Genomic DNA, 27777 nt, shown 5'->3' with positions numbered 1-27777 from the left:
TTCCAATTTCCAGGTTGACATAATACATTTTTTTGCTACGGCTAGGGCTATCTTAACAAATCTTTTTTGTGCATCCTCCAAATCAATTCCAAATTCTTTGTTTTTTATGTTACTTAGGAGAAAGATCTCTGGATTCTTTGGTATATTGTTTTCTGTTATTTTATTGAATCTTATTGAAGCAAAATTCAACCCCATCAGCAAAACACACACATTTCCTGGTCTCCCAGTGATCAGCAACACCCCTCCCCCCACCTACTGCAGCACAGGGTCAACACCCCTCCCTCCCACCCACCCTCACCCACGATGTGGTCCTGAGTCACAGGCAACCAGACCAATCAAGATGTGCCATTCATCCAGCTGTGACTCTCCAGAGGTTGACCGGGGTTGGATCTGCCATCCGGGGCTGTTCCCTCAAACCCCACCACCGACTTCAGCTCAGCATCTTGTCTTGTGAAAAGCAAAGTTACAAACCAGCCCCGCAGCGAATCAGTGAACAATCAGATATCAGAGAGCAAATTTAAAGGCACAGATCAACCATCACCCCATGATAAAAGCCCGACCCTCCCCCTATTTCCCCTAGATCACCCATGATTAATCCTGACCCCCCCCCGACCCCCTATATAATCATCACACCACAATTACACCCCGACCACCCCTCCTCACGTACACAAGATCATCCCTCACACTATCCCCCAATGTCTTGCTGTCCATTGGAGCTCCTGCATGGATGGTTGTGGGACAGGGAGGCCCTGAGGGGAAGGAGAGAATGGGGGGGTGGGTCAATGAAGAATGCAAACCCATTTAAAAACAGATAGTCCCCAACTTATGACCTCAATTGGCACCAAAGAATTGGTTGTACCTCAAAACGGATGCGTCAGAATTTTGCCCACGCCAGGAGTTCCGAAGTCTTAAAGCCAAATCTTTTTTTCATCGTAGATTTGATAATAACAAATTACAGCTTCCTGAATTTGTTGACTCACCTTGGTGAACCTTTCCGCACTCTGGTCCATTTTTACCTCATGCGTCGGCGTTCAGTTGGTGCACACACGAGAGTTAAGCACCTGAACATAGAATTACACAGCACAGTACAGGCCCTTTGGCCCTCAATGTTGTGCCGACCAATATATTTCTTCCTAAAAAAGGTACTCAACCTTCCCTGCCCCATAACATCTATTTTCTTTCATCCATGTGTCTATCTAAGAGTTTCTTAAATGCCCCCAAAGTTTCAGCCTCCACCATCCCTGGCGAGTATTTCAGGCACCCACAACTCTTTAAAAATAAAACTTCCCCCTGATGTCTCCACTCAACATCCAACCCTTAACTTTGTGCACATGTCCTCTGATGTTTGCTGATCCTGCCCAGGGAAACAGGTGCTGGCTGTCCACCTTCTCATAATCTTGTACAACTCGATCAAGCCTCCTCTCCTCCGTCTACACTTCAAAGTGAAAAGTCCCAGCTCTGCTCACCTGGCCTAATGACACTGGTTTCCCAATCCAGTCAACATCCTGGTCAATCTCCTCTGACCCCTCTCCATTGCTTCCACAGCCTTCCTATAAAGAGGTGACCAGACTGAACACAATATTCCAAGTGTGGTCTCACCAGAGATGTGTAAATTTGTAACATGACCCCTCCACTCCTGAATTCAATCTCCCTATTAATGAATCCCAGCATCCCACAAGCCTTCTTAACTATCCTATCAAACAGTGCGGTGTCCTTGTATGTCTGGATTTTCACCCCAAGGTCCCGCTGTTCATCCACAGTAACCGACTATTAACCCAGAACTCAGCCTTCTGGTTTGTCCTTCCAAAATACACAACCTCACACTTATCCAGATTGAACTCCATCTGCCACTTTTCTGCCCATCTCTGCATCCTGTCTCTATCCTCTTGTAACCTTCAACAACCTTAAGCCCCATCCACAACCCCACCAACCTTTGTCTCATCTGCAAACATACTAACCCATCCTTCCACCTCTTCATTCAGGTCATTCATAAAAATCACAAAGAGCAGGGGGTCCCAAAACAGACCCCTGCGGTTCCTCCACTAGTCACTGACCTCCAGTCAGAAAATTTTCCTTCCACAACGACTCTCTGCTTTCTTCCTGTAAGCCAAAGTTCCACTGATCCCGATATTGAATTCATGCCCTTAACTCTCACGCATACACCAACCGAACTCCAATACGCGAACCCACTGCGCATGCAACAACCGAAGATTCGTGCATGCGCACAGGAACCAAGGTGGTCGCGCCCAGCCTATGGCCCCCAGGACACTGACTAACAAGGAAGATGTGCGCATTTTGGCTCTTCCATGCCTTGTGTTGCTGTTAAGAGTTTCTCAAATACAATGTAAACCACGTACATTTTATATATTTTTAAACAGATTTTCGGTCGCAAGTTGGGGAGAACCTGTACTGTAATAACACCCCCCCCCACTTGGATAAAACAGAACACACCACCCCCACCAGCAGTAACACGAACAGACTGAATCCACACCCCCCCCCCCCACTCCTGACCAGGAATAAAACCCACAGATCCCCCCCAGAGCAGGAATAAAACTCACAGATGCCTCCCACCCCCCACAAGTTCAGGAATAAAACCCAGACACCCCCTCCAGATCTGGAATAAACCCCCCCACAATGGTCAAGGAAAAAAACCCCAGTATCCCCCCCTCCCCAGGGAAAATAAGGCAGGGAAAACCCATCTCCAATGTATCTCTCTGGACAAACCCCATTTCCTACAGGAGATACAGTGAAGACTGGGACTGGTTTCCCTGGAACGGATTTGAGCAGGTGGCCATGTCCAGCGGATGGGGTAGTGGGGCCCAGTCACAGCTGACCTGGATCCGGTCCGGGGGTTGTCAGTGCCCAACCCATGGTCAGCCACACTCTAGCAGTGCTACCCAGCATCCCACACACTCCCTACCTCAGGCCGTGGCGGACGAGTTGGACGATGATTCCCCCTTTTCCGAGGCTGTGAATGGAAGAACAGGCGTTAAACTTTCCATCCCAGTGCCGGGCAGGCATGCGTGTAAGGACACGTCGCGAACACACCTGCAGAGACATGCCTGCAGACACACGCCCGCCCTGGCGCAGGCAGAGACGGACACCCACATGGGATTCCCCCTCCCCTCACACTGGTTCCCCTCCCAACAAATGGAATCTCCCAAGCCTAAACACGGGTTACAGGGTTCCCCCCCCCCCCCACACAGTGTCATCCTCTCATCCCCCCCACAGAGCCCCTCCCCCACACACAGACTGAGACAGAGATACTCCCCCCTGTTCTTACCCAGGGAACAGCTGCGATTTGCAGTGAACTTACTTTTGGTTGGGTTGTAGCCGTTCGACCCTGCTGTAAAACACAGAGACAGTCAGTTCCCCCCTCGACAACTCACTGCCCACCCAGTGGGGCCCCAACCCCAACCACACAGCAGTCAGAGAGCAGGGCCAGTCCCGGGCCAGATCCAGGTCAGAACCGGACCAGTTCCAGGCCAGAATCGGACCAGACCCAGATGAGACCTGACCCAGTTCGACCAGCACCTTTCCCCGGTCCCGGACCAGAACAGGGCCACGTTCCTGGCAGAACCCTTAGAACCAAAGAACATTTCAGCACAGAAAACAGGCCATTTGGCCCTTCTACTCTGTGCTGAAACATCATTCGACAAGTCCCATTGACCTACACCCAGTCCATCACCTCTCAATCTTGTAAACCTCTATCAAATCTCCCTTATTCTCCAAGGAATAAAGCCCTAACTGTTTAATCTTTCCCAATAATTTCTGAAGACCCAGCAACTTCTTAGTAAATCGTCTCCGCACTCTTTCAATCTTATTGATACCTTCCTGTAGTTAGGTGACCAGAACTGCACACGATGCTCCAAATTTCGCCTCACCAATGTCTTATGCAATTTTACCATAACATCCCAACTCATACTCAAAACTTTGATTTATGAAGGCCGAGATGCCAAAATCTTTCTTTATAACCCTGTCCACCTGCGACACCACCTTCAGGGAATAATGTATCTGTATTCTCAGATCCCTTTGTTACTCCCCTCTCCTCAGGGTCCTACCATTTACTGTCTCTGTCCTACCTTGGTTTGTCCTTCCAAAATCCAACACCTCACACTTGTCTGCATTAAGTTCCATCTGCCACTTTCTGGCCCATTTTTCCAGATGGTCCAGATCCCTCTGCCTTCCTTGCTCTCCACAACACCTCCAATTTAGTGTAACTTTCAAACTTGCTGATCCAATTTCCCACATTATCATCCAGATTATTGACCGAGACAACAAACAACAATGGTCCCAGCATCAATCCCTGAGGCACATCACTAGTCACAGGCCTCCAGTCTGAGAGACAACCATCCTCTACCACCCTCTGCCTTCTCCCATTCAGCCAATTTCAAATCTAACGTACAACCTCTCCATGGATACCTCGCGTCTGAACCTTCTGAATTAACCTCCCTTGTGGGACCTGGTCAAAGGCCTGACTAAAGTCCATGTCGACAACATCCACAGCCTTTCCTTCATCCACTTTCTTGGTAACCTCCTTGAAAATGGCTGTAAGATATATTAAATACAACCTAACTCGCAAAATCCATGTTGACTATCCTGACTCAGCCCTTGGCTGTCCAAATACTTGTGTATCCGATCTCTCAGAACACCCTCCAATAATTTACCTACTACTGACGTCAGTGTGTAATTTCCTGGTTTATTTTGGACACTTTTTTAAACAATTCAATTACATGAGCTACCCACCAATCCTCTGGCACCTCCCCATGGCGAAGGACATTTTAAATATTTCTGCAAGGGCCCCTGCAATTTCTACACTCATCTTCCTCAAGGTCTGAGGAAATATCATGTCAGGACCAGGGGATTCATCTACCTTTATTCGCTGTAAGGCAGCAAGCACCTCCTCCTCTTCAATCTCTATACATTCCATGCAACTACTGTTGGTTTTCCTTCCTACCTTACACATCAGATCAGTTTCCGGAGAAAATACTGATGCACAAAAACTATTTAAGATCTTCTCCACTATGTAAGGCTCTACACAGTTGAGCTGTCCCTCCTGCAGCCGTCTCACTAATAGCAATAATGTCGTAATCCCATGGGCTAATCCACGCCTTAAACTAGTCTGCCTTTCCGACAATACTCCTTGCATTGAAATAAATACACCTGAGAACATTTCTATCAATTGCAAACCTTTAATTTCTGTCTAAACATGCAGTCCTCACAGGACCTTTCCCCTCCTCCACCCCACTGTCCACTCTAACACTCTGGTTCCCATCCCCCCTCCAATCTAGTTTAAAACCCTCGGATCAACACCAGCAACCTACCCTCCAGGACTGTAGCCCCCCCTCCAGTTCAGGGGCAAACCATCCCGTTGGAACTGATGCCACCTTCCCTGGAACAGAGCCCAATTGTCCAGGAACATGAAGCTCCCCCCCCTCCCCCGCACCATCTCTTCTCCCACGTATTCTGCGTTAACTTCCTATTTCTAATCTCACTAGCATGTGGCACACAGGCAGCAACCCTGAGATCGCAACCCTGGATGATCTGCCCTTCAACTTCGCACCCAACTCCCTAAACTCACTTTGCAGGACTTCCTACCCACGTCATGTCCCTACATGGACCACGATATCTGGCTGCTCACCCTCCCTCCTGAGAATACTGAGAACTCAGTCCGAAATATTGTGGACCCTGGCACCAGGGAAGCAACAGGCTATCCAGGATTCCCGCTCTCTCCCACAGAACCTCTTATCTGTTCCCCTAACTATCGAATCCCCAATCACTACTGCTCTCCTCTCCTCCCTCCTTCCTTCCTTCCTTCCTGGGGGTCCAGAGACGTGACCACGACAACTTGCCCCTGGTAGGTCGTCCCCACCAAAATTATCCAAAACAGTACACTTATTGTTGATGGGAATGGCCACAGGGATGCTCTGCTCTCTTTATCCTTTCCCTTTCTCTACTGACTGTCACCCAGCTACCTCCCTCCTGACTTCTGGGGGTGACTGTCTCCCTGAAGCTCCTCTCTATCACCCCCTCTGCCTATTGAATGAACCAGAGTTCATCCATCTCCAGCTCCATTTCCCTAATTCGGTCTCCCAGGAGCTGCAGCTGGATGCACCTTCTCCAGCTGCTGTCATCAGGGACAATTACGCTGCCCCAGATTCCCCACATCCTGCAATCGGAGCGATTCACTGCCCCACCTGACTCCCGTACCTACTCCTAATTGAATTAAATGATTAAATTACCTCACTGGAAGCGAGCTCTTCCTCATGAAGGATCTCAAGCCAAAAGCCCCTTTCACACTGGCACCTTGTCCTAATAGTTAACGGCCCAATTTAAGGGTTCAGCATGACACCTCCTTAATCAGCACGCAGGGTTCAAATCGCACCGGGGATGTACCACCAAGGTAGGTAGTATCATCCCTGGGGTCATCTGACACCTGTGTGCCAATTAGCCCAATGTGAAAGGGACACTTACTATCCAGGGACAAAGTAATGATGCGTTGATGACGTTTTTGCACGAGAGCCGGAACATGAAGGAAACAAAAGATTAAAAAGGTATAAACTTTGCCGACCTATATAAACCTTTATAAATTTCTGAAGGACCATGGGAAAGTCGCAGTGGGAGAGAGAGAGAGAGAGAGAGAGAGAGAGAGAGCGAGCGCGATGGCGGACCTGCCCTCCCAGAATTCTGTGCGGCAGAGAAATACCCACACCCCACCCCCCCCCCCCCACAAGTGTTCCGTGCATTCAGCCTTTTCTCTGCTGCACAGAATTCTGGGAGGACAGGTCCACCATTGCTCTTTACCAAGGTCTTTATAAACTGTCTGCTCTTGCCGCTACCATTTTCCCACAGTACTTTATAAGTTTGTAAAGGTTTACATAGGTCAGCACAACAACTGGGTCTGAAGGAATCAGACTGTGCTGTACGTAATCCTTCATTACGTTATAATTCGGCAGGATTAATTTGGTTTAAATACGAGATCATGATACATTGATCAGGATTTAGGGCAGGTCCACCGTCGCGCGATGTGTCACTCAGACGTCACCAGTGGAGGAGAGAATCCCCTATCCCTGGGGAAGTGATGAGTGTGAAAGGACACAGAGAACCGGTTATCAGTGGCCCAGTGTGAACAGCAAAAACAGATTCCTTAACCGGCCACTGGTTCACCGTGTGACAGAGTATTTAGAGGAGGTTTGGGAAGAATTGTTAGAGCAGCTTGCACACACACATTTTAAAACATAGAATATTTGCAGGACTTTTCCAGAATGCTGTTTGCAGGAGGCAACCAAGTATCAACAGCAGCTTGCCTGGTAGTACGTGATCTTTGCAGGCAGAGAGAGAACAGTTTTGCTCGTAGAGCGGGAGGGTGTGAAACAGTGAGAATTCAGTTCCAGAAGGACAAAACTGATAAACTTTTGGAATACTGTCTGGTCAAAGGAGAAGACTGGCTGTCTGAAATGTGACCTAAAAGGAGGACCATCTGGAGAACTCTGAAGGGGGCAAATTTCATCAGCAAGACTGATTGAGAAGGAATCAGTTGTAGATGTCCTGGAAAAGGAATCTCTCTCTGAAAACCAACAAGAACCCTCCTGAGTGGTAACCATTTGCCTATTAAGCACCAAAGACTGGTGAACTTTGTTCATGCTAACTTCTGTGCACAGTACAAGAATTGCCTGCAACCAGTGAGACTGGACTGTGATCCAAAGAACTTTTCTAATCTTAAATATACATTACACACACTTGCGCTTAATATTAGACAGGGGAGTTAAGTAGTTAGGTAGGTTAAGTAATAAGTTAAAGTTCAATTCTGTTTTCTTGTTCAAACATAATTAAAAACTATTTTTGTTTAAGTAACCCTGGTTTTGTGGTGCATATCAATTGCTGGTGGTTTTTGGGGTCCTCTGGTCTCCGTAACAACTGGCCAATTGACTGGTTCACCGGCCAAGCTACTGGTTCACCAACTCAAAGCCTGCACCGGTGGTGGGAACGGAACGCTCCGAGATCTGGGGAAAGGAGCAAACTCTCTCAGACCCAAGGTGTACAGATGAGAGGAAGGGTCGAACGCGGGGTGGGGTAGGTTGGAAGAATTCTCACAGGGTGGGGGCTTGCAATCTGAACTCTGCTGGAAGGGGTGGGGGAGGCAGATACTCCTCATGAGCAGCTACTGAATGACTGGAGGTGCGATGACCAAACTGAAGGGGAATGGAGGGACAGCAGATAAAATGTGGGCTGAATGGTCTGTTCTGATGCTCTCCGCGCAGAATGGCGGATGGGGTTGGGGGTCGGGGGACAAGGCTCAAGACAGACAGTGTCCCTCCAGGAGGGAGGGTGATCAGGAAGGGAGGGGGAGTAGGAGATGGGGGTTTGAGGATGGGAAGGTGGTCCCAATCTGCTGCCCCCAGACCTACCTTTCTTCTTCCACCAAATGAAACCTCCAATGACGGTGATGGCCACGAGGATCAGTAGCACCACAACCACCACAATGATCAGCACTGGAGGGCCAGCCTTCCGATCTGTCAAGGTTCAGAGGAACAGTCAGGAGTGACAAATCGAGTGGGGACCCGCCAGGCAGGGGTGGGGATGAGACTAGGATCCGTGGGGAACCATCGGTCGGTGGTGGTGGTGGTGGGGGGGGCACAGGGATCCAAAGGGAACCTTCAGGTTGGGGGGCGACACGGACCCACAGGGAGCCCCTCCCATATGCGGACCCTTTCGTCCCATGCAGACACCGCTCCACTCATGGAGACCCCCCCCCTCCCCACACGGACCTCAACTCCTGAATCCAACTCTTCTCCGCACTCATCTGGCTCCAACATTCTGTCTCCTGCTCTGTTGACTTCCTCAATCACCTCCTTCATCGTTTGACCCCTTATCCTTTCTGACCACTCACTCCCTCCCCCCTTAACTGGTCCAAATGACCCCGGCTCTCCTGGTCTGTCCCCTCCCTCCCTCCCCACCTGGTCCAATGTCCCCATCTCCGTGTCCGATGCAACCCCCACCTCGTCTGACCCCCACCCCCACACTGCCTCAGGCTGCCTCTTACCCAGGAACAGTAGGAGGGGCTCGTCCAGACCTCGGTGCTCAATCCGACAGGAGAACTGGGCAGGGTCAGAGGGGTCTACCTCCACCCTCCTAGTCAGCTGGTAGGTGCCGTCGTGGTTGGGGAGGATCCCGTGGGACCGGGTCTCTCCCAGGACACGATCGTCCTGCAACAGGGTCACGTCGATGGCCTGGGGATAGAAGCCAGTGGCTTTGCAGGCAAGCTGGCGTCCATCGGCGGAGGAGGTGAAGGATACCTCGGGGGATCTAAGGGGAGTCAGTGAGGGGGGAGAAGGGAGAGGGGGTCAGTGATGGAGAGGAGATAGAGGGTATCGTCAGTGAGATGGAAGAGAAAGGGGGGTCATTGAGGGGGAGGAGGGAGGGGATCAGAGGAGGGAGGGAGGAGGGTCAGTGAGGGGGGGAGGAGGGTCAGTGAGGGGGGGGAGGAGGGTCAGTGAGGGGGGGGGAGGAGGGTCAGTGAGGGGGGGGAGGAGGGTCAGTGAGGGGGGGGAGGAGGGTCAGTGAGGGGGGGAGGAGGGTCAGTGAGGGGGGGGAGGAGGGTCAGTGAGGGGGGGGAGGAGGGTCAGTGAGGGGGGGGAGGAGGGTCAGTGAGGGGGGGGAGGAGGGTCAGTGAGGGGGGGGAGGAGGGTCAGTGAGGGGGGGGAGGAGGGTCAGTGAGGGGGGGGAGGAGGGTCAGTGAGGGGGGGAGGAGGGTCAGTGAGGGGGGGAGGAGGGTCAGTGAGGGGGGGGAGGAGGGTCAGTGAGGGGGGGGAGGAGGGTCAGTGAGGGGGGGGAGGAGGGTCAGTGAGGGGGGGGAGGAGGGTCAGTGAGGGGGGGGAGGAGGGTCAGTGAGGGGGGGGAGGAGGGTCAGTGAGGGGGGGGAGGAGGGTCAGTGAGGGGGGGGGAGGAGGGTCAGTGAGGGGGGGAGGAGGGTCAGTGAGGGGGGGGAGGAGGGTCAGTGAGGGGGGGGAGGAGGGTCAGTGAGGGGGGGGAGGAGGGTCAGTGAGGGGGGGGAGGAGGGTCAGTGAGGGGGGGGAGGAGGGTCAGTGAGGGGGGGGAGGAGGGTCAGTGAGGGGGGGAGGAGGGTCAGTGAGGGGGGGAGGAGGGTCAGTGAGGGGGGGGAGGAGGGTCAGTGAGGGGGGGGAGGAGGGTCAGTGAGGGGGGGGAGGAGGGTCAGTGAGGGGGGAGGAGGGTCAGTGAGGGGGGGAGGAGGGTCAGTGAGGGGGAGGAGGAGGGTCAGTGAGGGGGAGAGGAGGGTCAGTGAGGGGAGAGGAGGGGGTCAGTGAGGGGGAGAGGAGGGTCAGTGAGGGGGAGAGGAGGGTCAGTGAGGGGGAGAGGGAGGGTCAGTGAGGGGGAGAGGAGGGTCAGTGAGGGGGAGAGGAGGGTCAGTGAGGGGGAGAGGAGGGTCAGTGAGGGGGAGAGGAGGGTCAGTGAGGGGGAGAGGAGGGTCAGTGAGGGGGAGAGGAGGGTCAGTGAGGGGGAGAGGAGGGTCAGTGAGGGGGAGAGGAGGGTCAGTGAGGGGGGAGAGGAGGGTCAGTGAGGGGGAGAGGAGGGTCAGTGAGGGGGAGAGGAGGGTCAGTGAGGGGGAGAGGAGGGTCAGTGAGGGGGAGAGGAGGGTCAGTGAGGGGGAGAGGAGGGTCAGTGAGGGGGAGAGGAGGGTCAGTGAGGGGGAGGAGGGTCAGTGAGGGGGAGGAGGGTCAGTGAGGGGGAGGAGGGTCAGTGAGGGGGAGGAGGGTCAGTGAGGGGGAGGAGGGTCAGTGAGGGGGAGGAGGGTCAGTGAGGGGGAGGAGGGTCAGTGAGGGGGAGGAGGGTCAGTGAGGGGGAGGAGGGTCAGTGAGGGGGAGGAGGGTCAGTGAGGGGGAGGAGGGTCAGTGAGGGGGAGGAGGGTCAGTGAGGGGGAGGAGGGTCAGTGAGGGGGAGGAGGGTCAGTGAGGGGGAGGAGGGTCAGTGAGGGGGAGGAGGGTCAGTGAGGGGGAGGAGGGTCAGTGAGGGGGAGGAGGGTCAGTGAGGGGGAGGAGGGTCAGTGAGGGGGAGGAGGGTCAGTGAGGGGGAGGAGGGTCAGTGAGTGGGAGGAGGGTCAGTGAGGGGGAGGAGGGTCAGTGAGGGGGGAGGAGGGTCAGTGAGGGGGAGGAGGGTCAGTGAGGGGGAGGAGGGTCAGTGAGGGGGAGGAGGGTCAGTGAGGGGGAGGAGGGTCAGTGAGGGGGAGGAGGGTCAGTGAGGGGGAGGAGGGAGAGGGGTTTCAGTGAGGGGGAGGAGGGAGTAGGATCAGTGAGGGGTAGGAGGGAGAGGGGTATCAGTGAGGGGTAGGAGGGAGGGGGGTGTCAGTAAGGGGCAGTAGGGAGAGCGTGATCTGAATGGGACGAGGGAGGGGGAGGTGGGGGTCAGTGACGGGGAGGGAGGAGAATGGGGTCAGTGAGGGGGAGGAGGAGGGAGAGGGGGGTCAGTGAGTGGGGAGAAGGGAAAGGGGAATCAGTGAGGGGTAGGAGAGGGATCAGTGAGTGGATGAGGGAGAGGGAGAGTTAGTGAGGGGGAGGGAAAGGGAGAGTCAGTGGGGGGGGAGGTGGAAGGGTGGGTCAGTAAGTATGGAGGAGGGAGGGTGGGTCAGTAAGAATGGAGGAGGGAGAATGGGGTCAGAGGGGGATCAATGAGGGGGAGGAGGGAGAGGGAGGGAGGGTTAGTGAAGGGGAGGAGGGAGGGGAGTATGAAAAAGGGTCGAGGGAGAGCGTGATCAGTCAGGGGAGGAGGGAGATGGGGGGGTCAATGACAGGGAGGGATGAGAATGGAGGCAGTGATGGGGAGGAGGGAGATGGGGGGGGGTCAGTGACAGGGAGGGATGAGAATGGAGGCAGTGATGGGGAGGAGGGAGAATGGGGTGAAGGGGAGGAGGGAGATGTGTCAGGGAGGGGGGAGGGGGAGACCCCCTCCACCTTGTGCTGTCCTCCTACCCCCTCACCACCCCCGGCGCCGACCCCCGCCCGCGACCCCCCCCCCCTCCGGCGCCGACACCCCCCCTCCCTCCGGCGCCGACCACCCCCCCTCCCTCCGGCGCCGACACCCCCCCTCCCTCCGGCGCCGACACCCCCCCTCCCTCCGGCGCCGACACCCCCCTCCCTCCGGCGCCGACACCCCCCTCCCTCCGGCGCCGACACCCCCCTCCCTCCGGCGCCGACACCCCCCTGCCCCACACACCGGGTTTGTGCTGGGCCTGTCCGGCCTGGACATATTTCTTCAGCCATGTGATACAGGTCTGTTCCAGGTAGATCTTCCAGTCCTGGATCATGGCCGTGTCCCGGTCCCACTTGTATTTGGTGAGTTGCCCCCAGGTCACGGGCGTCACCCACACCTCCTGGTCCTTGTCGAAGCTGATGAGGTCGTCCCCGTCCCACCCGAACTGGCAAAACCCGGAGATGGATCCGTCGTCCCGCAGCTCACAGCCGTACATCACCTGGTAGGTGTGGACCCCCTGGAACACACGGCCCGTCAATGTCGGGGGGGGGGGGGAGGACACGGCCCGTCAGTGTCGGGGGGGGGGGGGAAGGACACGGCCCGTCAGTGTCGGGGGGGGGGGGGGAGGACACGGCCCGTCAATGTCGGGGGGGGGGGGAGGACACGGCCCGTCAATGTCGGGGGGGGGGGAGGACACGGCCCGTCAATGTCGGGGGGGGGGGAGGACACGGCCCGTCAGTGTCGGGGGGGGGGGAGGACACGGCCCGTCAGTGTCGGGGGGGGGGGGGAGGACACGGCCCGTCAATGTCGGGGGGGGGGGAGGACACGGCCCGTCAATGTCGGGGGGGGGGGGAGGACACGGCCCGTCAGTGTCGGGGGGGGGGGGGGAGGACACGGCCCGTCAGTGTCGGGGGGGGGGGGACCGTGGATGTTGTTCCGGCCGAGATCCCGCACTCACCCCCCGTCTGGTTGGTCCGTTCCTCCAGGATCTGGATGTTGGCCTTGAACACCTGCTCGTCGCCCCGTAAGTTCTGTGTCTCCCCCTCCCAGTAATCGGGGCCCTGACTCTTCTCCATCCACTGCTGCCGCGGGACCGTCCTCCGGGTCTCACTGTCGTAGTAATCGATCGGCTCCTCGTCCACGTATCCGACCGTCACAAACTCGGGGACATCGGGCACCGGGCTCACCGCCGTGTAGAAGTAACGGAGAGAGTGGGAGGCTGCAAGGGGAGCAGAGTCACGGACCCCGTCACCCGGCCCAGACCCCCCGCCCACCCACCCCGTCACCCGGCCCAGACCCCCACCCAAACAATGGGGACGTGGGAGACGGCCGTTGACCAGCAGCACGAGACCTTGGTAGGGAGAGACAGTGATCAGTAACCCTGGGCCCTTGTGGGGGAGGTGCAGTGACTCCAAGGACTGGGCGCTGATGGGGGAGGGGCGTTGACCCCAAGACTGGGCCCTTGGATGCAATGGCCAGTCACCCACCCACGCTCAGGACGAGCTATTTGGAGGTGGTTTGGGAGGAATTGCTAGAGCAGGTTGCACACAAACATTTTAAAAACACAATTTTTGCCTAATGCTTTTTGCAGGAGGCAACAAAGTATGGACAGCAGCTTGCCTGGGAGAGCATGTGATCTTTGCAGGCCGAGGGAGAACAGTTTTGCACTCAGAGAAGGAGGGAGTGAAACAGAGAGGTGACACAAGCCACTTTGAGGTGGCCACAAGCCCGCCTGTAAAGCCACACAGAATACACCTGTGCGGGTGTCGGGTGGCCATCGGAAACCGGAAAAGCCGGCCAGGAGGGTTACTTACACAGCCCTTCTGCAAGAGATAGAACTATCCTGCTCAGAGTATCGATTGTGGCAGCTGACAACGCGGTGATGTTGTCAGCCATTGACTCCTGAGACAAGGAAGTCAGACTAAAGTAGACTTCTTCCAATTTTTTTGCACCCACTCCCCGCTGCCAGGTTGGGAGTGGAGGGAGAGGGAGATCAGCAGCAGGAGTAGTGAGGTGGGGGGGGGGGGGGTACTGGCAGTGGCCAAAGGAGTCAGGCGGGCGAGGAGACCGACAGTGGGTGTCGGGCAGGTGAGGTTGGGGGAAGACCAGCAGCGGGAGTAGTGAGGTGTTGCGGGGGGGGGGGACCGGCAGTGGCCAAAGGAGTCGGGCGGGCGAGGAGACCGACAGTGGGTGTCGAGCAGGTGAGGTTGGGGGAAGACCAGCAGCGGGAGTCATGTCTGAGTTGTTTGTCAGGCATGCCTTGGCGCGCTGCTATAACATCAGGTCAGCGTGGGCGTGACTAGGCACTTGTCCGGCTTTTGCTGTTAGGCGGCTAACTGTCAGCTGGCACATTGAGGTGCCAGAAAGCTGTCCATTCCGTGGCCACCTCAACGTGCTAGCTGAACTCCTGTAGCTAGCTGCACCTGCGGGCACCTAATCTTCTATCACAGCACCTACAAGCAGCTACAGAAATCATTAAAATCCACTTTTGTTAAGTAACCCTGGTGTTGTGGTGCATATCTATTACTGCTGGTTTTTGGGGTCCTTTGGACTCCGGAACATTTTATGGGAGTTCGTCCTATAGGATTTGAACATTGCAGTTTGATCATTTATTATTTGATTGGGGTCTTTTTTGCAAGTTATTGTGTCTGGAATTTTTGCAAGCTTTATTTTTGCAAGCTAACTTAAAGCTGGAGCCGGGGAAAACAGCAGCAATGGATGTTGATACATTTTTGTTAAAACCATCACCTGCAGAGCTGAAGAGCAGGAGAAAAGAGGAACTGATGGGTATTTCTAAGGCATTAAAACTACCTGAAGTTGAACATTGGATTGACCCAGTGAGAAAAGTAGACATGATTTTCTTGTTTATTTTTCATTGTGTGGATAACATTGTTTAATGGTTTTATTGTATTGTACATGTTGAATATTTATGGTTTTGGAGGGAGGGGGAAGGGGGGAAAAAAGGGAGAAAATGCCACTGTGTATATTTAATGAGAAACGTTTGTACATATTTCGGTTGATATGGTTCACAGTGTGAAAAAGAAAAAATTATTAAAAAAAGGTTAAACATTGAATGAGGAAAGTACAAATTCAGAGGATTAGAGTGAAATATTATATAGTTGAGGGTAAATTTGTTCAGAAAGACTTAGAAGATTTTCCAGAGGATAGTTCTGGTGAGTTGCAATTGGAATTGGAAACATTGAGGGTTCAAGAGGAACGACAGTGATTTTGAGTTGCAGAGACAACAGTATGAGGCAGACCAATTGGAAAGGCAAAGAGAAGAGGCTGAGAAACAGAGAACATATCAGGCAGAGAAAGCTGAAAAACAGGAGATATGAGTTAGAGTTTGTGGAAAGACAGTTTAAATTAGAGAGGGTTGAAAATTGAGAGGGAGGAAAGTAAAAAAGGCTGAAGCTCACTAAGAGGTTTTTGGCGAGTAAATCAAGTGCCTCCTTTTGATGAGGGAGATATAGATACCTCTTTTCAGCTTTTTGAAAAAGGTTGCTGAGAGCTCAAAATGGCCTAAAGAAAAATGGTCTTTAATGCTGCAAAGTGTATTGAAATGAAAAGCACAAATTGCTTGACAGCACAGCAAGTGGCAGATTATGGTACTGTTAAACAAGCAGTATTGAAAGCTTATGAGTTGGTTCCAGAAGCATCTAGACAAAAATTTAGGAGTTTGGTGAAAACATAGAATCAATCTTGTCTGGATTTTGCTGTGAAGAAATCTGTATGTTTTGACCGTTGATGCACCTGAAAAGGAATAAATAATGATTTTGACAGATTGAGAGAATTAATATTAATAGAGGAAATTAAAAAGCTGTGTCCCAAAGGAGATTAAATTATACGTGGATGAGAGAGATGTGGGAACGTGGCTACAGGCGGCAAGATTTGCAGACCAATTTGCTCTTCTTCGCAAAAGTACATTTCAGGAGTGTGGCCTGATGGCGAAGGAGGAAGAAATTCCATATTCCCTCAGTTGGACTAAAAAATACCTAAATTTAAATACTTGTAAAAGTTTTAAAAGTTTGTTTTGAAGTTATCTGAATGTTTAAAAACTGTAATGGCGGCTAATACAAAGAAATGGAAAACACAGATTCAGAAGAAACTTCACTTGAAAAGTTTAGAAGCGAGGCCTATTTATCAAATGGAATCCTCGGAGTCGACTAGACAGCCACCCAAGGAACAAAGTGCTCCAGCTCAGCTAAGTATTACCCCAGCGCCACCACAGGATGGCGCCAGGCTACCAAAAATTCTTTCTTCATATGTCGGGAGTGCTGCAGAATCACTGGTGTCCATGACGCACGGTGCTGCTGCAGGTCCCGGCAGCGCGGAGATTTGGGGCAGCATGTCGGAAGATATGCACGCGCAGATCTCTGTTGCCGGACATGCGCGGTGCGTCACGAGTCCGGGAGTTACTGGATAAGGTCTGGGCTGTTATTATTGCACTCAAACACAATAAGGAGGGTTAACGACATTCTGAACAAATTGGGACTGGACCCCTCAGAAGCAAGGTTAAATCGAAGGCTGAATTAAAAGAATTGGAAGAAGAATCGTTGATTGTTTGTGAAGAGAAACAAGGAAGGCCTCAAGGAGAGGAAACTAACTGAAGCTGTTTTTACTGTTTTGGAATCAATGGCACATCAAATGGGCAATATGTCAACGCAAGTGTCTACTCAGGTGCAACATGGATTTATAAATATAACAAAAAATGAATAATATTTCTGATGAGGTTTCTTAAAAAGGACATTTTTGCTGTTAAAGGCGATGTCAATAAATGTTTGAATTTGGTGGACACAGTTCAAGATAATTTTAAGAAAATGGAAGGTGCCTTTCAAGTTTAAGGAAATGTAGTAAAGAGAAAATAGAGAAAGTGGAAGATTCTTTCGTTGGATGGGAGATTCAGAAGAAAGAATTATTGAAGAAGATAGACTCTCTGGAAAACCAAATTCGTCGAAATAATGTTAAAATAGTGGGAATCGAGTGTTCAGATTCAATTTTAAAAAATTTAAAATGGGATTCCTGAGGCATTGGTATTGGAGTTATTTCCAGCAGGTTTGGAGTTGGAGGGCTTTAAGGAGTAAACCATATCCAAGTCAACAACCTTGATTCGCTGTCTAAAATATCAAGATAGAGAAACTATTTTGAGAGTAGCAGTTCAGAATGCATGCAGATATCAATCCCTGTTGAAGGTTTTTCTTCTATCCAGATCTGAGTCAAGAAATTATTAGGAGATGTAGAGTTTAATTCTGCAAAAGAGGTGCTTTGGAGAAAGGGTTATAAAGTTTCTTTTAGATATCTTGCAGTATTGAAACGGGAATGGAAATCTGTCAAAGAGCTTGATTGATATTGATATCCGGAGCAAGTATTGGGATTAAAATCAATGGGACTGTGAGCTGATTTAGACATCATTTTACGAGTCTGATTGGGGGTAGAGAGGTCGCTGAGGTATTTTCATCTTTAACTCAAAAGCAAGAGGAGAGGCAATTTTGATTCCTAAGAAAATACCATTGGAACTTGTTTCTTTGACGGAATCAGTTGGTCGTATTTTAATGATTAATTGTTTGCTGAGCCATGGTCTTTAATGAATGTGTATGCACCTAATGTAGATGATGAACAGTTTGAGTCTGAAGCTTTCTTAACTTTAAGACAAGCTAAGGAGAATATTTTGATTGGGGGAGACTTCAATTGTGTGTTCGACCCATTATTGGATAAATTTCCAAAAGTTGTGAAAAAATCCTTGATGAAAGATCTGAATTTGATAGAGGTCTGGAGAAGATTAAATCCTACTGAGAAAGATTTTTCATTTTATTCTTCACGTCATAATTCATTTTCGAGGATTGACTTTGTTTAGCATCAGCACATTTCCAAGTACGTTTCACTCAAGCTGAATATAAGAGTAGGATAATTTCTGACCATGCTTTGCTGTTTATTTCTTGTGTGGGGCCGGAAGTTAAATCAATCAATTTTTCGCTGGAGGTTTAATATAATGTTATTGAAAAAAACGGAATTTGTAAAATTTATTAAGGATCAAATTGCTATTTATTTAGATTTGGATAAGAATAAAGGAGTAATTTTATTGTATGGGATGCTTTAAAGGCATTTTAACGTGGTCAAGTCATGAGTTATGCATCAAAGGAAAAGAAGAAATTTCTGGTAGAGTCTCAATTGTTGGAAAAACAAATAGCAGAGTTGGAAAAGGAATTTCAGAGGAATTCTACAGAAGATAATAAGGCTTTTTTGACAAAATTGAAGCTAAAACATAATATATTGCAAACTGACCAATTTGAATGTTTGATTCAAAGATCTAAGCAACATTATTATGAGTTAGGGGATAGAGCACAAAGTTTTGACATGGCAATTGAAAACTGAACAAGCTTCAAGGATTATTAATGTTGTGACGAAAGACAATTCAGTTACTTTTAAACCTCAGGAACTTAAGGACCAATTTTTGTCATTTTATTAGAAATTATATGCTTCCGAGGGAGTGCGAGATGATGGTTATATTGAAGCATTTTTGTCAGAGTTAAATTTACCAATATTGAAGGAGGAGGATGTGAGAAAGTTGGATTCTCCTTTTACGGATTTAGAAATAAAGGATGTTATTCAACAAATGCCTAATGGGAAGTCACCAGGAGATGATGAGTTCACTGCTTAATTTATTAAGGTTTTTTATGATGATGGGTCCTCTGTACTCATGGATGTTCTTAATCAGGTAACTCAGGAACAAGCTTTACAGACTCGTGTTTGAGTGCAATAATAACAGTTATACCAATAAAAGACAGAGACCCTTTGAAGGTTTCTTCTTATCGACCAATTTTTTAAATTAAATGTGGATTATAAAATAATAGTAAAATTATTAGGAAGTAGATGAGCAAATTATTTACCACAATTAGTACATTCTGACCAGGCTGGTTTTATTAAAGATAGGTATGCTTCGGATAATATTCTTAGAGTGGTTTCATTGATCAATGCTTCACGTCAGCAACCCAACCTACCAATGGTAGTATCATTCGATGCTGAAAAAGCTTTTGATAGGTTCAAATTGAGTTTTTTTATTTAAAATTCTGGACAAATATAAATTTGGACCCTTATTTATTGGTTGGGTGAAGGCATCATATAATAATCCTGTAGCAAGGGTGGCGACAAATGGTCAAAATTCTTCCTTTTTTAAATTAACGCGTTCAACTTGTCAAGGTTGTCCTTTGTTGCCAGCCCTATTTGCATTGGTTATTGAACCATTAGCTCAGGCCATCAGGCAGAATGAGAATATTACAGGTATAAGGATTGGACAGGATGAATATAAGATTAATTTATTTTGCTGATGATGTTTTGATATATTTAAATAATCCAGATTAATCTGAGTAAATTATATAAAGATGAATATTTTTCCACAAATTCAATATTTGTTTCAATCGATTCCTTGTTCTCTTCCAAAATCCTTTTTTCAAGATTTAAATAAAGTAGTTCGAGAATTTTTATGGAAAGGAAATAAATTGACCTGGCAGTATGCTTTGGGAGGTTTGCAATTACCTAATATTTTAAATTATTATGAAGCAGCTCAATTAAGATTTATTACTCGTCTGTTCGATATTTCGAACCCTCCTAGTTGGGCTAGGGTGGAATTGGCTGCGATATTGGAACCTTGTCCCCATCAGTTTGTATTTAAATGGAATACTGTCTTACTACAGAAATATAATGTACCAATTTTGAAACATTTATTAGAAATTTGGACTGAAAGGAAGTTGTTAATAAGATCAAAAGGTAGTTTATCAGTTCAAACCCCAATATATCAAAATTAATGGTTTCCTTTTTCATTGAATAATACTTTTAGAAGATTGGTGGATTAAAGGAATAAAAAGATTGCAGGATTGTTTTGAAGGGAATTTTTTAAATAATTTAACCAGCTAAAGAGAAATGTGGGATTTTAGGGAATTCTCTGTTTGTTTATTGTCAAATGAGAGCATTAGTGAAAGATAATTTTGGAAGAGAAATGAACATTTCTAAGTTAACTAAATTTGAATTTATGGTTTCATATTTTTCAGATAAAGGTTTTATATCAGAAATGTTGCATTATTACAAGATACAATGGTTAAAAAAAAATAAATACATCTAGGATTAAATGGGAGCGTGATTTAAATTGTGAGATTAGTCAGGTGGATTGGTAAAACGTGTTATGATGGGTTGACTAAATTAATGTAAGATATAGTATGGTTCATAATAATTTTTTGCATCAGTTATATTTAACCCTTGAAAAACTATGGATTTAGTCATTCAGATCTGTGTTTTAGGTGTGGATTACGTGTTGGAGCATTTAGACCTTCTGTTTGGTTTTGTGATAAAGTTCATCCTTTCTGGTTTAAAATTGGGTATTTTCATCAAAATTTGTTTAAAATTCAATTTCCTTTAGATCCAAAAATTTTTTTTGTTAGGTTATTTTACTCCGTTAGTGGACTTGGGATTGGATAAGTTTCAGACAACGTTTATTTGTCTGACGTTGACAGTTGCTTGTAAATGTAATGCTATGTCTTGGAAAGATGAAGTGGAGTTAAATGTAGTTCGATGGCATAATGAGTTAAAGTTGTGTATCTATATGGAACAAATAACATAATTTACATAATAATTATGATTTTTTTTGTTAAGGTGTGGACAACATGTATGAAGGATATGAATTTAGTAATATTGTAAATTACTGAATGTTTTTTCTTTTTAATGCTTCCCTTTGGGGATCTGTTGTGGGAGGGGGGAGGGGATGGGTTTATTTTACTGTTACTGAGTATAGGAACAAGGATACCTTACTGCAGCTGTACAGGGCCTTGGTGAGACCACACCTGGAGTATTGTGTGCAGTTTTGGTCACCTTATCTAAGGAAGGATGTTCTTGCAATGGAGGGAGTGCAGAGGCGATTCACCAGGCTGATGCCTGGAATGACTTATGAGGAAAGATTGCGCAAATTGGGATTGTACTCGCTGGAGTTTAGAAGATTGAGAGGGGATCTCATAGAGACATATAAAATTCTGGCAGGACTGGACAGAATGGATGCAGATGGGAAAATCCAGAACCCGGGGCCATGGTTTGAGGATAATAGGCAAACCATTTAGGACCGAGATGAGGAGGAATTTCTTTACCCAGAGGGTGGTGAATCTGTGGAATTCATTGCCACAGAGGGCAGTAGAGGTAGGTTCATTAAATATATTTAAGAGGGAATTAGATCTATTTCTTCAGTATAAGGGTATTAAAGGTTACGTAGAGAAGGCGGGGACGGGGTACTGATCAGCCATGATCTCGTTGAATGGCGGAGCAGGCTCGAAGGGTCGAATGACCTACTCCTGCTCCTATCTTCTATGTTTCTATGTTTTATTATTAGGCTACTTATTCTGAAAAAGTCTGTTTATTTTTATTGAAAAAAATACTAAAGTTTAAAAAATAAAAGTACATTTCAGAGTAGAAGACATTTTCAGAGAGCTAATGTGGAACAGATCCATAAACCTGTTCAAAAGGTTAATGTGGAGCAGGATAGTGAGTCTGAAAAAGTCCGGAGAAAATGATAAAAGGTGAAGGAAAGGTGAGAAAGGACAAACCTCTGCATTTGTATGTCAATTTTGTAAGAAATCTGGTCGTGATTGCGAATTGTCTGGTCTTGAAAAAGAAATGAGAAAAAGAGGTTTTACCAGAACTATGTATTCAAACATTGGAATTTAAGGAGAGCCGAGGTGCCAAACCTGGTAAGGAGGTCATGGATGTTTTCAAGCCTTTTGTGTCAGAAGGGCTTTGTCTCAATAAAGGAGGGACAACCATAGGTTCCAGTTAAAATTCTTAGTCACTGTTGTTGGAAAGTATTTTAACTGTGGATCAAAGGACTGACACCAATTCCAAAGTTACCCATGCAGGGTGTCTCATTGTTGTTGGGGAATGATTTGGCAGAAGATAAAGTTGGGTCAGTTTTAAGATTGACAAATCAGCCTAATAAGTATGAGGTTAGAGAGGGTGATGAGATATATCCTGCATGTGCGGTAACTAGGTCTGTGACTAAGAAAATGATGACAGCTGAAGAAAATAGAGTTGAGAGAAATTTGCCCAGTACTTCTGCAGTACTTTTGAAAGAGGAGGGTCATTGTGAGAGTAAAGATTTCTCTTTGTCAAGGAAAGAGTTAATTCAGCAACAAAAAATAGATGCAGATCTTGTAAACTAAAGGGAGAAAGCAGTAACTGAACAGGAGACTAAAAAAATGGCTTGTGGATATGACTTGGAGGGCAAATGGTTAATGAAACCTTATTATAAGGGTAGTGGAGAACAATCTTTACCAGAGGTGTTGGCTGTTGACAGAGTGGAGAAAGTGGTGGATTGTAAGATTATGGAAATAGAATCTTGTGAGGGTAACTTTAAAGAAACCATTGTTCCTGTGCACCTGTCTAACTCAACAATTTTGAAAAAATTGAAAAAGTTAGGCCATCTTAAGTTACAAGAGCAGATACAGTTGTAAAGATTTCTTTTGAAATACACAAATTTGTTCCCTGATGTTCCTAAAATCATATCAGTGATTTACCACGATGTAGATGTAGCAGAGGCAAATCCAATAAAACAGCACCCATATAAAATAAACGTTCAAATGTAAAATCATGGATCAGAAGGTGGAATATATGTGGGGAACCGATATTATTAGATCTTCGAACTCGGATTGGAGTTCTCCTTGTATTCTGGTACCAAAACCAGATGGAACTGTTAGGTTCTGTACAGATGACAGGAAGGTTAATTCAGTAACTAAAACAGATGCTTATCCTATTCCGAGAATAGATGACTGTATTGATAAAATTGGCAACGCTAAATTTCTTACTAAGTTGGATTTATTGAAGGTTACTGGTGTGTGCCTTTAACTGAGAGAGGAAAAAATATTTCAGCTTTTGTAATTATCTGGTTTATACATATATAATGTGTTACCTTTTGGCATGAAAAGTGTTCCTGCAATATTTCAGAGGATGATTAATTCAGTAATCCAAGGGTTAACACATACAGATGCTTATATTGATGACTTGGTCACAAAAAATGACCCATGGGAAGAACATGTAAGGGAATTGGACAAATTGTTTGCAAGATTATCCAAAGCAAACTTAACTCTTAATTTAGCAAGAAGTCAATTTGCAAATGCCACGGTAACATACTTTGTTTATGTAGTTAGCCATGGCAAAGTTGCACCAATTCAAGATAAGTTGAATGCAATTTCTGAGTTTCCTATTCCCAATGACAAAGCGTTGAGAAGGTTTTTAGGAATGGCAGGATATTTTTGCAGATATTTTGCTGAGGTCACTCTTCCTTTAACTAATCTTTTGAAGATGGGGGAGAAATTTGTGTGGACTAAAGATTGACAGGCTGTGTAAGAAAATTTAAAGGAGATGCTATGCCATTACCCTGTGTTTAAAATCTCCTGATTTTGACTTGACCATTTTCTGTACCAGTGGACACCAGTGAGGGAGCAGCAGGTGCAGTTTTATTGCAAAAACATAATGAAATTGACCATTCAGTTGCCTACTTTTCAAAAAATTTCTATGTTCATCAAAGGAACTATTTCACAATTGAAAAAGAACTGTTGGCTATCATATTTGTTCTGCAGAATTTTGACATACATCTTGAGACCTCTCATGAACCAATTGTTATATTCACTGACCACAATCCTCTGGATCAAATGAAGATTAAAAACAGAAGATTGTTAAAATGGAGTTTGATATTACAAGAATATGATCTGCAAATTAACCATATCAGAGGTGCAAATATGTGATTGCCGATTGTTTGTCAAGTTGCTAAAATTGATCATTTATAGAAATACTCTTGAAATTGAATTACTGTAGTGTACATGTTATATACTGTGTATAGTTATCTCTTAAGTGATTTTTAAGACAGTTTAGTTATAACTGAATTTTAACTTGTTAAAATTCCCTTAGAAGGGGAAAGTGTGACAGAGTATTTAGAAGTGTTTTGGGAAGGAGGTAGCACACAAACATTTTAAAACACAGAATATTTGCAGGACTTTTGCAGAGTGCTTTTTGCAAAAAGAGCAACAAAGTTGCAGCATACAGCTTGCCAGGGAGAGCATGTGACTTTTGCAGGCAGACAGAACAGTTTTGATCTTAGAGAAGGAGGGTGTGAAACAGAGAGACAGGAGACAGAAATCAGTTCCAGAAGGACAAAGCTGGCAAACTTTTGGAAGTCTGCCTGGTCAAAGGAGAAGACAAGCTGTCTGAAAGGTGATCTGAAAGAAGGAGGATCATCTGGAAAACCCTGAAGACTGATTAAACAGGAATCAGTTGTGGATGTCCTGGAACAAAACAAATCTCTCTCCTGAGTGGTAACCATTTCCCTGTTAAGCATCAAAGACTGGCGAACTTTGTTCATGCTAACATCTGTGCACAGTACAAGAATTGCCTGCAACTAGTGAGATTGGATTGTGATCCAAAGAACTTTTCTACCATTACACACACCTGTGTTTAAGTAGGTTAAGTAATAAGTTAACGTTTAATTCTATTTTCTTGTTCAATTATAATTTAAAAACTATTTTTGTTTAAGTAACCCTGGGTTGTGGTGCATATCTAATGCTGCTGGATTTTGGGGTCCCCCCCCCACAGCACTGGGCCCCTGCAGGGGAGGGGCGGGACCCCCCATCACTGGGCCCCTGCGGGGGCGGGACCCCCCATCACTGGGCCCCTGCGGGGGCGGGACCCCCCATCACTGGGCCCCTGCGGGGGCGGGACCCCCCATCACTGGGCCCCTGCGGGGGCGGGACCCCCCATCACTGGGCCCCTGCGGGGGCGGGACCCCCCATCACTGGGCCCCTGCGGGGGCGGGACCCCCCATCACTGGGCCCCTGCGGGGGCGGGACCCCCCATCACTGGGCCCCTGCGGGGGCGGGACCCCCCATCACTGGGCCCCTGCGGGGGCGGGACCCCCCATCACTGGGCCCCTGCGGGGGCGGGACCCCCCATCACTGGGCCCCTGCGGGGGCGGGACCCCCCATCACTGGGCCCCTGCGGGGGCGGGACCCCCCATCACTGGGCCCCTGCGGGGGCGGGACCCCCCATCACTGGGCCCCTGCGGGGGCGGGACCCCCCATCACTGGGCCCCTGCGGGGGCGGGACCCCCCATCACTGGGCCCCTGCGGGGGCGGGACCCCCCATCACTGGGCCCCTGCGGGGGCGGGACCCCCCATCACTGGGCCCCTGCGGGGGCGGGACCCCCCATCACTGGGCCCCTGCGGGGGCGGGGCAGTGGCCGCCAACACCGGGCCCCTGCAGGGGGCGGGGAAGTGACCACCAGGATTGGACCCTGGTGGGGGAGGGGCAGTGACTCCTCGGCCTCTGCCCTGGTGGGGGAGGGGCAGTGACTCCTCGGCCTCTGCCCTGGTGGGGGAGGGGCAGTGACTCCTCGGCCTCTGCCCTGGTGGGGGAGGGGCAGTGACTCCTCGGCCTCTGCCCTGGTGGGGGAGGGGCAGTGACTCCTCGGCCTCTGCCCTGGTGGGGGAGGGGCAGTGACTCCTCGGCCTCTGCCCTGGTGGGGGAGGGGCAGTGACTCCTCGGCCTCTGCCCTGGTGGGGGAGGGGCAGAAAACCTCCCAACCCCAGGAATGGGCCCTTGGTTGGGTGGGAAGTTGACCCTAATGAGGCAATGGTGTGGGAGGGGATGCCCTTGTGGAGAAGGGATAGTGACCCCCCCCTCCCCCAATGCATCAGAACTGGTGGGGGGAGAAGTAATGTAATTTGCAGGACTGGGGCCTATTCTGGGAGGGACAGTGACCATCAAGGCTATGGCCCTGGTTGGGGTGTGGCATTGAACCCCAGTCCTAGGCCTTGGAGAGGGAGGGGCGGTGACCCAAACACTAGGCCCAGGTAGGGGAAGGGTATTGCACCCCCCCCGCAATACTAAGCCATGGTAGGAGAGGGACAGTAATCACCCAGGACTTGGTCCTTGGCGAGAGGGCCGATGAATCCAAGGATGAGGCCCTGGTAGGGTAGTGGGAGCAGTGAAGACTTCCAGTCTCAGCTCTGGTAGCGTTGGGGCAATGACTTCATTGGACCTTGGTGGGGGAGGGCCAGTGACCCCCAGCACTGGAACCCTGCGGGGGAGGGCCAGCGGCAACCCCCAGCACTCAGCCCCTGTGGGGGAGGGCTGGCGGCGACCCCCAGCACTCGGCCCCTGTGGGGGAGGGCTGGCGGCGACCCCCAGCACTTGGCCCCTGTGGGGGAGGGCCGGCGGCGACCCACAGCACTCGGCTCCTGCGGGCCGGCTGCAACTCCCAGCACTCGGCCCCTGCAGTGGGAGGGGTGGTGTGGGAATTATCCAAAGTACTGTTTCAGAAAAATGTAATCATCAATCATCAGTGTTAACAATGGCTGCACAGAGATGAGGCATTAGAGAAGAAAAGGGGGAAGAGGGGTGTCTGCTAGAATACAAAGGAAGGACAGTTCCTGCAATAGATTGCAGGCAAGGGCAACTTGATATATTAAAAAAACTGCAAAAGAACAGGAACATCTGACAAAGCACCACTCCAAATGATAAGATTAAATAAGAGTTGGGATTGCAAAAATTATGGGAATGGGAGAGTAAACAAGGGCGGGCTTTAAAACGAGGAGCGGAACAGCTTTTGATAGGTTAAACTAACCTATTAATTACTCAGTTAACTAACCAATTAAATGAAATGGTTATTAACACAAAGAAATGTATAAAAAGGTTGTTGAATATCAGTGAGTGTGTCGTCTCTGAAGGAGACCCGCTCTTGCAAGAACGTTGAATAAAAGGTTATATCGCTTAGCTTATCGACTCTGAGAGATTATTTAATAAGTGCGCTGGGTTTCTCACAGGCGGTGACCACCCAGGACTGGGGCCTGGCTGGGGGAGGGGCAGTGACCACCCAGGACTGGGGCCTGGCTGGGGGAGGGGCAGTGACCACCCAGGACTGGGGCCTGGCTGGGGGAGGGGCGGTGACCACCCAGGACTGGGGCCCGGCTGGGGGAGGGGCAGTGACACCCTTCCACCAGCTTCGGGCCCTTGGGCGTGGCGGCAGTGACTTCCAAGCTGTCAAGCAAGTTAGTGAGTGGCGGTGAAGCCCCCCATTGGTGGGGAAGAGATGTCCACCCCCTCATTGGTGGGGAAGGGGTGTCTGCCCCCTCCCCATCCACCAATGGGGGGGCAACTCTCCTTCCCCAGCAATGGGTGGGGAAGGAGTGTCCATTCCCCCCCCCCTCACCCATTGCTGGGGAAGGAGAGTCCGCCCCCTCCCCATTGGTGGGGAAAGGGTGTCCGCCCCCTCCCCATTGGTGGGGAAAGGGTGTCCGCCCCCTCCCCATTGGTGGGGAAAGGGTGTCCGCCCCCTCCCCATTGGTGGGGAAAGGGTGTCCGCCCCCTCCCCATTGGTGGGGAAAGGGTGTCCGCCCCCTCCCCATTGGTGGGGAAAGGGTGTCCGCCCCCTCCCCATTGGTGGGGAAAGGGTGTCCGCCCCCTCCCCATTGGTGGGGAAAGGGTGTCCGCCCCCTCCCCATTGGTGGGGAAAGGGTGCCCGCCCCCTCCCCCGACCGGGATCCATCACCCCTTGTCCAGCCGGACTGGACCCTCCCCACGGACCCGGGGCTCAGCCCCAGTTGACCATTGATCTCTCACCCACCTGCGGAGAACCCCCCACACAGGAGGGTCATCAGAAGCAGACGCAGCATCGTGACTCCTTCCCTGATTGGGTGGTCCCGAATTCACGAGCCCTCCGCCAGTGACCGGTCAAACTCCGCTCGCAGCTGACCGGGAAACTGCGACTTT

The 27777-nt window shown here is 49.4% G+C and overlaps 1 protein-coding gene across 1 annotated transcript; it reads right to left on the bottom strand.

The window, feature by feature from the left end:
- Nucleotides 1-133: 133 nt before the first annotated feature.
- Nucleotides 134-27777, bottom strand: LOC138754831 (class I histocompatibility antigen, F10 alpha chain-like). The gene is made up of 8 exons (XM_069919721.1): nt 27632-27777; nt 12946-13204; nt 12225-12503; nt 9044-9306; nt 8409-8513; nt 3317-3346; nt 2921-2968; nt 134-749 (listed from the first exon to the last, which is right to left on the bottom strand). The coding sequence occupies exons 1-7, from the start codon at nt 27678-27680 to the stop codon at nt 2922-2924; spliced, it is 1032 nt and encodes a 343-aa protein (XP_069775822.1). The 5' UTR covers nt 27681-27777; the 3' UTR covers nt 134-749; nt 2921.

Source organism: Narcine bancroftii, chromosome 2, assembly GCF_036971445.1.
Source record: "Narcine bancroftii isolate sNarBan1 chromosome 2, sNarBan1.hap1, whole genome shotgun sequence".
Taxonomy (NCBI): domain Eukaryota; kingdom Metazoa; phylum Chordata; class Chondrichthyes; order Torpediniformes; family Narcinidae; genus Narcine; species Narcine bancroftii.
The sequence above is the reverse complement of the archived record's forward strand: the minus strand, read 5'-3'. Positions and strand labels throughout refer to the sequence as shown.

Excerpts from the sequence above, each read along its gene's own strand:
- LOC138754831 (XM_069919721.1), bottom strand. The coding sequence starts at position 27,680 with ATGCTGCGTCTGCTTCTGATGACCCTCCTGTGTGGGGGGTTCTCCGCA. Across the intron at positions 9,307-12,224 it reads GCCCAGCACAAACCCGGTGT|ATCCCCCGAGGTATCCTTCA; the intron begins GTGGGGCAGGGG and ends GACTCCCCTTAG. Across the intron at positions 2,969-3,316 it reads CGGCTACAACCCAACCAAAA|CCTCGGAAAAGGGGGAATCA; the intron begins GTAAGTTCACTG and ends TTCCATTCACAG.